The 13,399-nt window shown below is 39.5% G+C and overlaps 1 protein-coding gene across 1 annotated transcript; it reads left to right on the top strand.

The window, feature by feature from the left end:
- The first annotated feature begins 8,302 nt into the window (after positions 1–8,302).
- On the top strand, positions 8,303–12,636 carry LOC127769844 (CBS domain-containing protein CBSX6). Its single transcript, XM_052295506.1, has 2 exons — positions 8,303–9,011; positions 11,480–12,636. Exons 1-2 carry the CDS (start codon positions 8,689–8,691, stop codon positions 12,369–12,371), a joined length of 1,215 nt encoding a protein of 404 aa, XP_052151466.1. The 5' UTR covers positions 8,303–8,688; the 3' UTR covers positions 12,372–12,636.
- The last annotated feature ends 763 nt before the right edge of the window (positions 12,637–13,399 follow it).

Raw genomic sequence — 13,399 nt, 5'->3', positions numbered from 1 at the left:
CAATGTTTCTCTCGTTCTCCACGCACACACTTTCTAAACTGTTAAACAATGTTTTTTTAAAAAATCTATATAAAAGTTATTTTAAAAATTCATATTAATTCAAATTTAGTTTAAAATAACTAATACTTAATTAATCATATGCTAATGGCTCACCTCGTTTTATGTATCTTCTCAATTTTCTTTTTTCTTCTCCACTCAGGCCTTGTTTAGTTTCCAAAACAAAAACTTTTCACCCATCACATCGAATGTTCGGACACATGCATAGAATATTAAATGTGGAAAAAAAATCAATTACACAGTTTGTGTGTAAAATTGCGAGACGAATCTTTTAAGCTTAATTGCGCTATGATTTGACAATATGGTGCTACAGTAAACATTTGCTAATGACTGATTAATTAGGCTTAATAAATTCGCCTAGCAATTTTCTGGCGGAATCTGTAATTTGTTTTGTTATTAGACTACATTTAATACTTTAAATGTGTGTCCAAATATCCAATGTGACAATCAAACTTAAATTTTTTTTCCATACTGAACAAGGCCTCAAACACTCCATAGACGTGTACATGTGTTGGACCACAAGTCTCTCATTCTCATATATTCTTCAGTAGCAGATAGCAACATCCGTTGATAATAAGTATGCTTCCATGCTCAATTCAAAGATTCAGCCATCCGTCTCGTGTCCTCATGTGATTTTGTCGATCGATGCAAGATCTTTTTAGACCATTCATACTATTCCTAGTGGAAATTGATGTAGGCTCTAATTTGTTGTCATCTTAGCACAGTTCGGAAGCGTGCACCTTGTTTTCAATCAAATTTACAACTACTAAATCGCATGACTTGATATCTGATAACTAAAAAGTAAAATACATCAGCGGTCCTTAAACTTGTCGGGAGGTTTTACTTAGGTCCACGAACTTACAAAGCGTAGATCAAAGTCCCTAAACTTGGTTTATTGTTTCATCCCGGTCCAAAGCCACGTTTAACCGTGGTCTTGCCTACGTGTCACGCCACGTGAACAATGATATGAAATTTTTTTTCTCCTTTCTTCCTTCTTTTTTTCACCACTGCGACAGCCCCTCTCCTCGTGCCGCCTCTCACCACCGAGAAAAAAAAGGAAGAAAGAGAAAAAAGAAGGAAGAAGGGATAAAAAAATATAAAAAAATTCCATATCATTGTCCACGTGGCGTGACACGTAGGCAAGACCACAGTCAAACGCGGCTTTGGACCGGGATGATACAATAAACCAAGTTTAAAGACCTTGATGTGCACTTTATAAGTTCGTGGATCTAAGTAAAACCTCCTGACAAGTGTAAGGACCGCTGGTGAATTTTACTCTACCTAAAATCAGTACTCCTTCCTTTCAAAAATACTAGGACGTATTCTGAACAAGTTTTGATAATAAATTTCTCTTACACTATTTCACTTTCGGTTACGGAATCATAGCCATAAGAAAATGCTTTCAAACTGCATATACACTATATTTGAACGGATGGGGGTGATTAATTCAGATAATATGAATCCAACAATAATAATTTCTTTGGTCAAAACCTAAACATTATTATATCAATAGCCGGTCAAAACTCAAAATTGGATAGCCAAAATACGCGCTATATTTGAACGGATGGGGTAATTCCATTTTACGTATAGATCAAAATCATAATTCATTTTCAAATAGAAATGTACTAGTATCTTGTTATACTACAATCTTTGATGAAATAACTACTCCCTCCGTCTCATAATATAAGGGATTTTGAGTTTTTGCTTGCACTGTTTGACCATTCGTCTTATTTAAAAAATTTTAGAATTATTATTTATTTTCTTTGTGACTTATTTTATTATCCAAAGTACTTTAAGCACTACTTTTTCATTTTTTATATTTGCATAAATTTTTTAAATAAGACGACTGGTCAAACATTACAAACAAAAACTTAAAATCCCTTATATTATGTGACGGAGGGAGGACTAATGTTATATGCCTCAATGATAGACATGTCGATGTCTCCAATAGTAGCAATCCATTATAAATTTGACTGAGTCAATAATATCTTCTTTGGTGTGTTACAACTTACATGCCCGACACCCTCAATTGGCTAGTAACGCAATACAATATTGCTCCTGACGATTACCTTTTGTCTCTACCTGAAATTTTTGTCAAACAACGGCGAAAAGGTAGACGCAACGAGATGATGATAAGAAAAGGTGACATTATTATATATTTTACATTTTATATTTGTAAATTCCAATAGGTGGAAAAGTTTTCCAATATCCATGTAAGCCACTGAAATTGATCTTCAATGTTACTCTAAAAACTCGAATACATTCTCCTGCAAGGGTAATTCATACGTATTCTTTATTCTCATCGATATAAGATGCCATTTGGATGAATAAGAATAATTTGAAAGTTATATACCATTTTGCATGGATGTTATATACCATTTCAATGACTATCAGCCTCATCGTTTGCCCTTAAAAAATCAGCCGTTATCAATTTTTAAATATTAAAACTTCAACTTTTTTAGGATATTTTGAACGTAGTTTTTTAGCATTGGCATTTAAGCAATCAAAGACCATATATAAAGTTGAAATTTAATTTTTTATTACTAATAAACCGTTAGTCATATGCTTAACTCTTGGCCAAATGACGAGATCCTTTAGAATAACAAAAATCGAAGCAACTAGATAACATGCACCTGTATTATTCCAGAAAACACCATATATAAATAATTGGATGGATAATTAATACGCAACAGTACATATAATCCCAGCTAAGTTGTTTTCAGAAGGACAATAATCGAGTATCGATCGTGCTCTCTCGATGTAGACATAAGTAATACGCGTAGCAAGCACAGTGTATGTTAGTCGTTACATACAGGCCACGTCGGCAAGGTCACCGAGTCGTGACATCAATCAAACGGGCAAATATATGAGAAAGATATCAACAGATCGAGCTAATCAAAGATAATATTACTCTCTTAGTTTCAAAAATAAAAGTATTTTTATAACACGTATCAAATAGTGGTCAAATTATAATACTACTCCCTTAATCTCAAAATACAAGTAATTTTCTCATAAACGTCTCCCTTAATCTCAAAATACAAGTAATTTTCTCATAAACGTTTGATTGGTCGAAGATATACAATTTTTTTCATTAGTATAAATTTAAATCCTAGAAAATATATATTTATATTTGGGAGCACATCGAATGGCATCTATCTGCAGCGTACACAGCGGGGAGATCAGAAACGGTGCCATACTTCGCATGACACTTGCATGGCCAAATTCAAATCGACAGATACGACCTGTCAAGCTGATGGAAAACGACCGCCTAAATGTTCTGAAAAATGCAGTGACCGATTTAGTAGTAAAACTGAAACAAAGATAGTAGAAGTGTAACTGATCGTCATGTAAGGTTCATGAATGAGAGAGACATCGAGAGAATTCATGTCCTGCACGTCAGGGAATTGAAGTAAACACTGGAAACCCTGCAGGCAATGCAACACGACCACGACAACGGCTTGGCGGTTGAATTGTGGATGAACCGAAGTAGAACAGTAGCTTTTAATATATTTGCTAATCTCCAAATAATTTAACCGTACTGGTGTACTAAGAGTAGTACTTGTTAGCTAAACTGAAAGTCAGCAGTACTAACCAACTACTGTGAGCCGGCAATAAGCATGATACAGCTAAGGTAGAGCCTTGAATCACCGGGCATTTCATTTATCTCTCTCTCCATGTTACGGATCGGGTCATTCATGAGCAACTACTGCTATGATCCTATCTCGATCTGCAAGTGTGCCACTGGTACAGGTTGGTTGTGGTCAACCTGCATTTGGGTGCCATTTTCCTGTGAATCACTGGATCGTCACCCTTGTATATAGGTAAAGAGAATTGTAGATGATCCTAGTTGCTGCCTGCTACTTGCAAGTCACAACACAGCATGGTGATTGCCGACCTGAAAGTGATAGGTCCCCATCGTTTGTCTTATTTTCTAATAAGTCAAAACGGCTTATTAGGAAATAAAAATGAATTTGTAGGTGAAACTTTTATAAATGTGTTCTTGGTGACTTAAAAGCCAATGTTGAAAAAGAAACTACATTAAAAATATCTCAAAATCAATCTTAAAATTAAGCTTAAAAATTCAAAATTTGGCTTTTTCTTTGGCTGATTAGGCCATCCGATGGGAGCCATACTTTTCAGACAAAATCTCTTTTTCAAAAGAAAAGGCTTTTCAGAAAAAAATGTACAAAATCTCTTTTTCAAAAGAAAAGGCTTTTCAGAAAAAAAAATGTACTGGTACTTGTAATATCGATCTGAATTCTGAAACGTTGATAAGCTTGAGCTGTGCTTCGTCTCGGTTTTCGGCCCACTGATTCCATTAGGCCCATGGGCTTCCGTGGCTTGTGCGACCGGCCCGAGCTGGAAGAGGCCCGTGGGCACTGTGGAGAGCCGGAGACCCAACCAACACGACGGCCCACGCAAGCGAGGCACCGCGGCGTGTGCGTCGTGACCGGGCCACCTAGGGTAGGCGCGTTCACGTAGCCTCGATTCGATTGGCCCACCGCGTTAGTGAAGTGTTTGGACCATTTTTGATAGAAGTCAAAATGTGCCCCACCAAAATTTTCATAGCTTAGGACTTGTTCAGATTGATTTTATTTTAAACCATATCATTATTTGATAAAATTGATAATTATATAGTTATATTTTGTTTGTTATCAAATTTTGGTGATATCTATAAAATTTTGACAACATTATATTGAGCACATCCTATTAAAACTTGGTAATTTATTAAAATTTTAGCATTACCAAATTTTGAAAAAGTTATTTTGGCATCAATCAGAACATACTGTTAAATAGAATGTTAGTTAGGAATGAAACCAAACAAAATTTATAGTACCCACACTTAATTTGGTCACATTCTAAAAAATTTTTCACTATACTACTAAAATTTAGTTTTATATTAGCATCGAACCTGGACTGGTTAACTTTCATTTACCAAAAAATTGGTAATGCAAAAAAATATTTTAGTACTACCAATAAATTGGTAGGCTAGAATTGCGTTGCAGGAGTAGTAGTACAGTACGTACATGGTATGATCGGTGATATGACAAGCGACGAACACAGGTGTCGTACGAGGAACCACCGTCCCATCTCTCCCATGCTGCCAACTCAGATCATCTCTCGAATTTGTCCCCAGACAAATTAAGGTTCATTAGGCATTATATCTTCTTTTACCTTAGATGGAAATGGGTGATAAAGAAGCACAGTTAATTGATGGGATCTCTGATGATCGCCACCGTACTAAACACCTTCTCTAACTCGCTCTTATGTGACAGTTGATTGTCTGTGGTGACGGGAGATAAAAGATAAATGGTCCAACCATCTTGACTCACACACACTCCCTAAGAAAGCGCCCTTTCAGACCTCCATGAGTCAGCTTACGCACAATGCGATTTGCCTTCAAACACGTTGCCAGCAACCAACTGGTTAGCAGATGGATTAGCCACCACATGATTGGATTGGTCATATATATGAAGATGATCGATGATAATGATTTGACAAGTCAAAGAGATTTCATTGACTACCATGTAATATTAGGTCACGGGAAAAAAAAAGCAATATCATCATAAAAGCATTTTGACAATCTAGGTGGTGTTTAAATCTCCTAAAGATTAAGATGAAGGCTTGGTTTAGTTCCCAACTTTTTCTTTAAACTTCCAACTTTTCCATCACATTAAAACTTTCCTACACACACAAATTTTCAACTTTTCCATCACATCGTTCTAATTTCAATTAAACTTTCAATTTTAGTGTGAACTGAACACACCCGAAGAAAAAGATTAAGTGATTCACGCAAAACAAGGTGATAATAACGTGTGATTAATTGAGTTTTAACTATTACAAACTTGAAAAATGGATTAATATGATATTTTAGAACAACTTTCATATAGAAAGTTTTTACACGAAACGCATTGTTTAGCCGTTTGAAAAGTGTGTCATGAGTATCTAAATTTTCATCTATTTTTTATACAAGAAACGAACGGGACCTTAATCACTCAATATCTTCTATAAGTATTTTCCGTGGTAACACGTGCTCCGCTATTCCGTTCAATCGCGCCGTACGGACAGACCTACACAGTAGGAAATTAAAATTCAGTCACATACTTCCTCTGTCCTTAAAAAAAAACTTAACCTAGAAACGAATGTGACCCTCCTTTTTTCCAGATTCGTTATTCTATAAGGATATGAGGTTGAGTTTTTTTTTTTTTTACGGAGCGAGTAGTTCGCATCATATGCATATGTTAATATACATGATGTTTTGAATCAAAGTATAGTACTCGTCTACTCGATCCGTATCGATCTGTATACAAACAAATTCAACAACGCAACAGTTGCAGCGACGTCAACTCAATTGTGAAAAAAAGAAAGCTGGCTACAAAAAGTTCTACGACGGAAGAAGGCGATTGCCAAATGCCAATTGCCACACGACGAAAGCAGAAGAGATGCATGGGCAGACGGATGCTCTGATCGACAGGGAAGGGAGAAAGGGAAATGCTGCAACGACAGCGATTGAATTTATCGAATAGAAGCATGCAGAGAAGCATGAAAATTCTGGAATTGTGTGCTAAGCCATCGATCAATCGAGCTAACCTGGGATTTGCGGGTGAGAGCAACGCTATCTTTAGTAATTTTAAAAATCTATTATTGTCTTTTAGGGGGAAAATGTTTTTTGGGGTTATTTGTAACCAGTACTTCTGTTGGTAGGTTTCATTTTATAGGTGATTAATACAGCAGGACAGCGAATCAAACAGCCATCGGTGAGTCAGGGATCGGATACAGAAGAGACCAATCATAACATGTTACAGTGTTTCGAGTTAATAAAACATTAATGATCCATCCTTTGTCTTATGCTTATATTTATAAGTGGAACTTTAAATTTTAAAACTTAATTTTCAAGTTTATTTAATGGGTTTACTTTATCGTAGTTTATTTTACAACATTTGCTTTAAATTGCTAAGAGTACGTATAAAAAAGTTTACTCGTAAAGATATAAAATATTTTTTTATTTGTTAATAAGTACTCCCTCTTTCCAAAAAAAAGACAAACCCTGGTTTCCGTGCCCAACGTTTGACCGTCCGTCTTATTTGAAAAAATTATGAAAAAATTAAAAAGACAAGTCACACATAAAATATTAATCATGTTTTATCATCTAACAACAATGGAATTACGAATTATAAAAAAATTTCATATAAGACGCACAGTCAAAGTTGGACACGGAAACCCAGGGTTTGCCTTTTTTTAGGACGGAGCGAGTACTATGGATAAGTGTAAGTATAAACAAAATAATTGGTCTATAACTAGGAATGTAAATAGGCAGCCCCGCTACCCAAATAAAAACCCACTTGCTAGTTCATTTCTCACGTGGTAGTACAAAATTTAGAAGAAAAAATAAACTAGAAGTGACATAAGCGGGCTAAAAACATTCTGCTTGCCCGTCATGTTTGCATCCCTACCTATAACTTACTTGGAAGAATATCTCCCTTTAGAATGTGTAATAACTCAACAAAGATTGTTCAATTGTTTCTTTATGAAGATTGTGAATGTATGTTTTGGGTGAATATATTCCATGAAAATTATTTATATTTTCTTAAAGACATTTTTTTGTTTGAATATTGGAATAAATGAATGTCTTGTGATAATTATTCGAAAGTACCAACGAAACAAACGAATTAACTGCTATAAAATTTTAAAAAAAACTTAAAACAATATTTAAAGTTCCAGATATATATTTTTCTCTAAAAACACACATGGTCTATTAATCCATTTACCCATATTTCTCATTATTCCAGTGATAGACGCGCAAGATACTTGTGGTAACTTTCCGATTTTATGATGCGCTAGTTATTTATAGAGTTAGGGTGTGCATGTTGTACTTATAAGGCCATAGGCCTTGTTTAGTTCTAAACTTTTTCTTTAAACTTCCAACTTTTCCATCACATCAAAACTTTCCTACACACATAAACTTTAAATTTTTCCGTCACATCATTTTAATTTCAATCAAACTTTTAATTTTGACGTGAACTGAGCACATGCCATTGTACTGTGTTAAAAAATACTATTGAAGTAAATGTGACGAGCTTTTATTAATATAAATGTGATGAGCTTTTATTGAGAAGAATAGAGAAAAATAATAATAAAAAAAAGGAAAATAAGGGTCAGGGTCACTCCAATAAGGCACCAGCACCACCTTGCCCGAATCACAAAGCGAGGCCCACTTCCACCTTTTCCTATTTCTCCTCTCCGTTCTCTCCGGGTTCTTCGTCGCCTCCATCCACATCGTCGTCGCCACCACCCACGCCAACCTCGCATCTCTCTCTCACCTCTGCTCCAATCGCTCGCTGATCCCCCCCCCCCCCTCCCCCCCTCCGACCAGACACAGCCGAGCTCAGGCGACGACGCCCCCGCCTTTAATGGGCTTTCCCTCCCACCGACATGGCCGGCGATCCCCACACCCGCGCCGCCCCCGGTGACCTCTCCTCCTCCTCCTTCTCCTTCTCCCCCTCCCCTTCCGCCGCCGCGGTTGCGCTTGGAGTTGGGGGTGGCCTCGGCCTCGGCCCCTCTAGGCTCCTCCTCCACCTCCTCCTCCTCCACTCCCTCTTATAGCCCACCGCCACCGGCCGCCGCGCGCCCATGGCCGCCGTGTTCTTCCACCATGTTGTCGGCGACCTCACCGTCGGGAAGCCCGAGGTCGTGGAGCTGCACGACACCGACACGCTCGACGCCGCCGCGCGGGCCATCGCGGCCAGCCCCGAGGGCGCCGTGCCCGTGTGGCGGCCCCGGGCGGCGCCCGACGAGCCGCCGTCGGGCGCCAGGTTCCTCGGGATGATCTCCGCGCTCGACATCGCCGCGTTCGTGGCCGCTTCCGGCGTCGGTGACCGGGCCATGGCCGCCGTGGTCGGGGAGGTCGTGCAGCCCAACCCTGGCCTGCTCCGGGAGGTCGATCCAGGCACGAGGTGAGGTCTCCGCCCTCCGCACTTCGTTTCATGATGACTACCAACCTCCCCGCGTCTGTAGTATGGTCACAGCTGTGCTTGTTTCGATTGATCTGCCCACTGAGGTTTGGGGGCTATTTTATCATAACTATAACCAATTGTGATGCGGCGGTGTTGGATTGATCAGTAGGTATAGCGTTTGTTTCGATTGATCCATGAGCGAAATAGAACCTTTTCCGCGTTTTGGGTGCTAAATCATGTCCAACATGTACTTTCGACGCGCTTTGTAGGCATCCTAAAGCGATTCATGTCGTATGCAGCGGTAAATTGATAACTCTATATAATTTATATTTATGCACTGTTGTTCGTGTTAGCTTGGATCCGTCACTACTTAAAACGCAGATGCTACATCAGCCCTTTTGTTTAATGTGATCTAGTTGGTGATTTTGTCTTCTACGTAGCTTTGTAGTTTGACGTTTGATTGTATAAGCAGGTCGAAAGCTATCACTAGGTCCACTAGAATTTTTAATTGATCACATGGGTTTGTTGTTTATTTAATCTTGGATGTGATGCTTTTGCTGATTGCAAATATCGATTGTGTTCCTGAAGTTGCACAGGACCTTGTTTGAAAAAGGGTTAATGTATTAAGACAAACATATTCATTGATTTAACACCCAAGATCTTTCAGATGGAAGCATAATGAATGCCAGGTAGTCCTTTGCATCTTATCATGCTAGGCCACGATACATAATTGGTCTGATTGATTTCTGGACGGAATTTAATAGTGGATCAAGATCAAGTGTATATTTAAGTTAAAACATATGCTCAAGTATGCAAATTCTATTCCTTTTATTTGGTTTCTGTACACTTAGGATTAAAGTAATTTAAAGGAATGCATAGAACTGTTTTTCCAACTTTCTTCAGTTTGTAATTTGATGGCACTGTAGAATTGATTCACTGTTACATATAACTAAAAGATGCTAGAAAAAGACGTAGGCATGCAAAAAAAATTAATATCTAGATGAAACTTCCTATGGAATGATACAGCTAAATGGACTTTGATTTGTTATATTTCCTGTAGACAGCCTATATTATTCAGGAGTATGCATCATTTTTTCATTAGCCAAAGCAGTGCCATGCTTGATAGGGTAAAATTGCATCTTAGTTATCGTATTTACTGCAACATTGTAGGTAATAGTCACTATCAATATTCAATAGTACAGATGTGTTAGGTTATTGGCATTTATGCTTCTTCGTGGTTCCTCTCAAGCCTGTCCAGGAGTATGACTGGAATCATTCAGTCTACTTTAAAAGTCTCAGTCCCATCTAATGTGACATTGAGCTCTTATAGTAAATCTTACAACATGTATATTTTAAAGAAAATGTGAACGGAGGGATAACTTTGATCCTCTTTTCTTTAAGAAGGGGCTTTCATTTGCACTCTATTTCCTGAAGAATCTTTTGTTGAACTTTACAGATCTGGGAGATCAATGTCTTAAATAGTTTCGACGTGAACTATCTCTAGATATTTCTATTGCACATATCCTACTTCTTGATTTGTTTAGTTGACATCACATAACTTGGATTTTAAGACCCCCGCACCGCCGCACTGAGAACTCTGGTTTGTTATGTTCCGTTGTTCATACCATCATTAGGTCTTTTCCCCCTTTGTTTGTTTATATACACAAGAATATAGTTAGCTGGCCTGCATCATTTGTCTTCTGATGTTGAATTGCTGAGTTATCACCTGAAAATTAAAATTCTTTGGATCTGTTTTCTTGATGTCATCCTCTATCTGCATTTTCGTTAAGTAATATTGTTAGGAAAATTGAACTCCAAAAGTGCATTCCACTAGCAGAAGTGCAGAAAGAGTATAACTGAATATGTTTCAGTAGTAACACCTCGAGAGGATAGTACTTGGTTGTTGGTATCCTGATGCATATTGGCGGTGAGCTGAGCAGTCTTCTCCTTTTAGTATCATGTTGTAAAATGATGATGACCCAGACTTAAACAAGCTATCAGATTTCAAGCGGCTTGCCCTTCTGGTTGTGTTATGATAAGGGAACAAAGTGGGGACGAGGTTCTATTTCGTGGTAATGTAATGCCATAATCAGGAAGGTGAAAATCTATGTTGAAGCTGTACTTCATGCTATTAATGGATCATGTGTGAAGACAATAATTTACATGAACCCAACCCACACAAACACATGCAGAGCAGACCAATCATGGCTCAATATAATATGGAAAGACTAATATGGTTAGATTTGCAAATGATTGCATGCCAATTATTTCTGCATTTGTGGAATTGTTTTATGTGCTTCAGAAAAAAGAATATATACCCTAATAAAAAAAAGAATCTAATGTCTTACTTATTGTAACAGCATCTTTGGACTATATGCCTTTGCGCTTTGTAGGTAGTTCATCTTTTCCAAATGCACTGCTAGGTCTTTACCCTGTTACTAAATGAGTGTTATTGTTTTTTCTTCAAGGTTGATCGACGCACTTGATTTGATGAAGCAAGGAGTGAAGCGCTTCCTTGTTCGAAAAAATGGTGCCTGGAGAGGCATCTCCAAGAGGTTTTCAGTGCTTTACAACGGGAAGTGGCTGAAGAATATGGAAGCAACATCTCCAACCTCAGCTAGCAGCAGTAGAGAGCTTTCCTCCTCTACCAGTTCCACCTACAAGTTCTGCTGCCTCTCAAGGGAAGACATTCTCCGGTTCCTTATTGGATGCCTCGGTGCCCTTGCGCCCATTCCACTGTCTCCAATCTCTTCCCTTGGAGCCATCAATCCACATTACTGTCATGTTGATGCATCTGTCCCAGCCATGGAAGCAATTCAGAAGGTCCCTCCAGATCCAAGTGCCGTAGCTGTAGTCGAGACTACACCAGATGGAACTCGCAAGATATTAGGAGATATCTCTGCCTACAAGCTGTGGAAATGTGACTATGTTGCGGCTGCATGGGCACTGATAAACCTATCGGCGGGGCAGTTTGTCATTGGTGCCGACGATAACGAATCAACACCGATCTCAGCCATCCCAGTGCCTCCCATCAGCTCATCACTAGTGGAAGAGATCGGACCTGGGCGCTCACCCAGGGCAAAGAAGTTCAGCAGCAGGAGCATCGGGTTCCTGAACAGCCAGGCGCACCAGATGGCGTTCGGTCGAATGAGGAGCATGTACCGCGGGAGGAGCGCGCCGCTGATGTGCAAGAGCACGAGCTCACTCGCAGCGGTCATGGCGCAGATGCTGTCCCACCGTGCCACGCATGTGTGGGTGACGGACGCGGAGTCGGAGGAGGATGGCGTGCTCGTCGGCGTCGTGGGGTACACCGACATCTTCAACGCGGTCACCAAGAGCGTTTATCCGGCAGCATCTTGAATCTCTGGATTCTTGATCCGTACCGTTTGCTCCGTTGGTGGTTCCTTGGTTGGCCCTAGTGCGTGCCGTGAACTGTACACTGCGCCTGGTTGGTTCTTTTTTGTCTTTCGAGAGTTGGGGAGTTTTTTGTCCGCATGAGACTGAAACTGAAGGGTATATTGTGAATTCCTTGTGGATCGGTGCTACTATGGCAGACTCAGGCTTGTGCTTTGGTACGGTGGAATGATAGTCTACTCATTCGTATATGTATAATGTATCGTTTCTCTGTGCTCCCTTACCAATGACCCAATGGGATCAGAGATGGGTAATTAACCCAGCAGCTGCCATTTCTTGTCAACCTGTTCTTTTCGTTCTGAAGATTACAATGCTGCGTCTATTGGGATCGCTCAGGTCCCTGAAATATCCGGTTCGCTCTTGCAGAGAGTATAACTTGTTGATAGGCATAGTATAGCTTTCATCATCAGAAATCTAATTAGTCTCAAGTCTGACGTCTTACCACTAACTAGTTTGTTCTGAAGTTGCCAATTTCAGAAAGCCCTATCGCGCCGTCGAACAATAAACAAAGCAACATAAAATAATTTATGTGTTGTTATGGTCTAAAATTTAATGTTAAAAAATAAACTACAAAAATAAAATACTCTAAACAAGTTTGAAAAAATAATTTTAATATAACAAGCAATTGATGATGGTGTCATATTGCCAAGCCCACGAACTCGATCCAGCCATGGGCCATGGCGAGGGCCGAGATAGGTGTAAACAGCCGTGGTGGGCCATGGCGAGAGCTCGACAAGGCGATGCCGTGGTGGGCGGCGCTGAGTGAATTTGGTGGAATCCATTGGACCTCCGACCACCCTGCGTTCATGTTGGGCCGAGTACACGTGAAAGCTACTCGCGGAGGCGGGCCTCCCTCATCCATCTGCGAATCCAAAATTTGCCGATGGTTCGCGTCCGGGCAGAGCGGTGCCGCGGTGGCATATGGCACGCCACCCCGCGCATTGACACGCGTGTAGAGAGAGAGAGAGAGAGAC

Source organism: Oryza glaberrima, chromosome 1 (assembly GCF_000147395.1).
Source record: "Oryza glaberrima chromosome 1, OglaRS2, whole genome shotgun sequence".
In the NCBI taxonomy this organism is placed as follows: Eukaryota; Viridiplantae; Streptophyta; class Magnoliopsida; order Poales; family Poaceae; genus Oryza; species Oryza glaberrima.
This window is presented reverse-complemented; position numbering and strand designations above follow the sequence as displayed.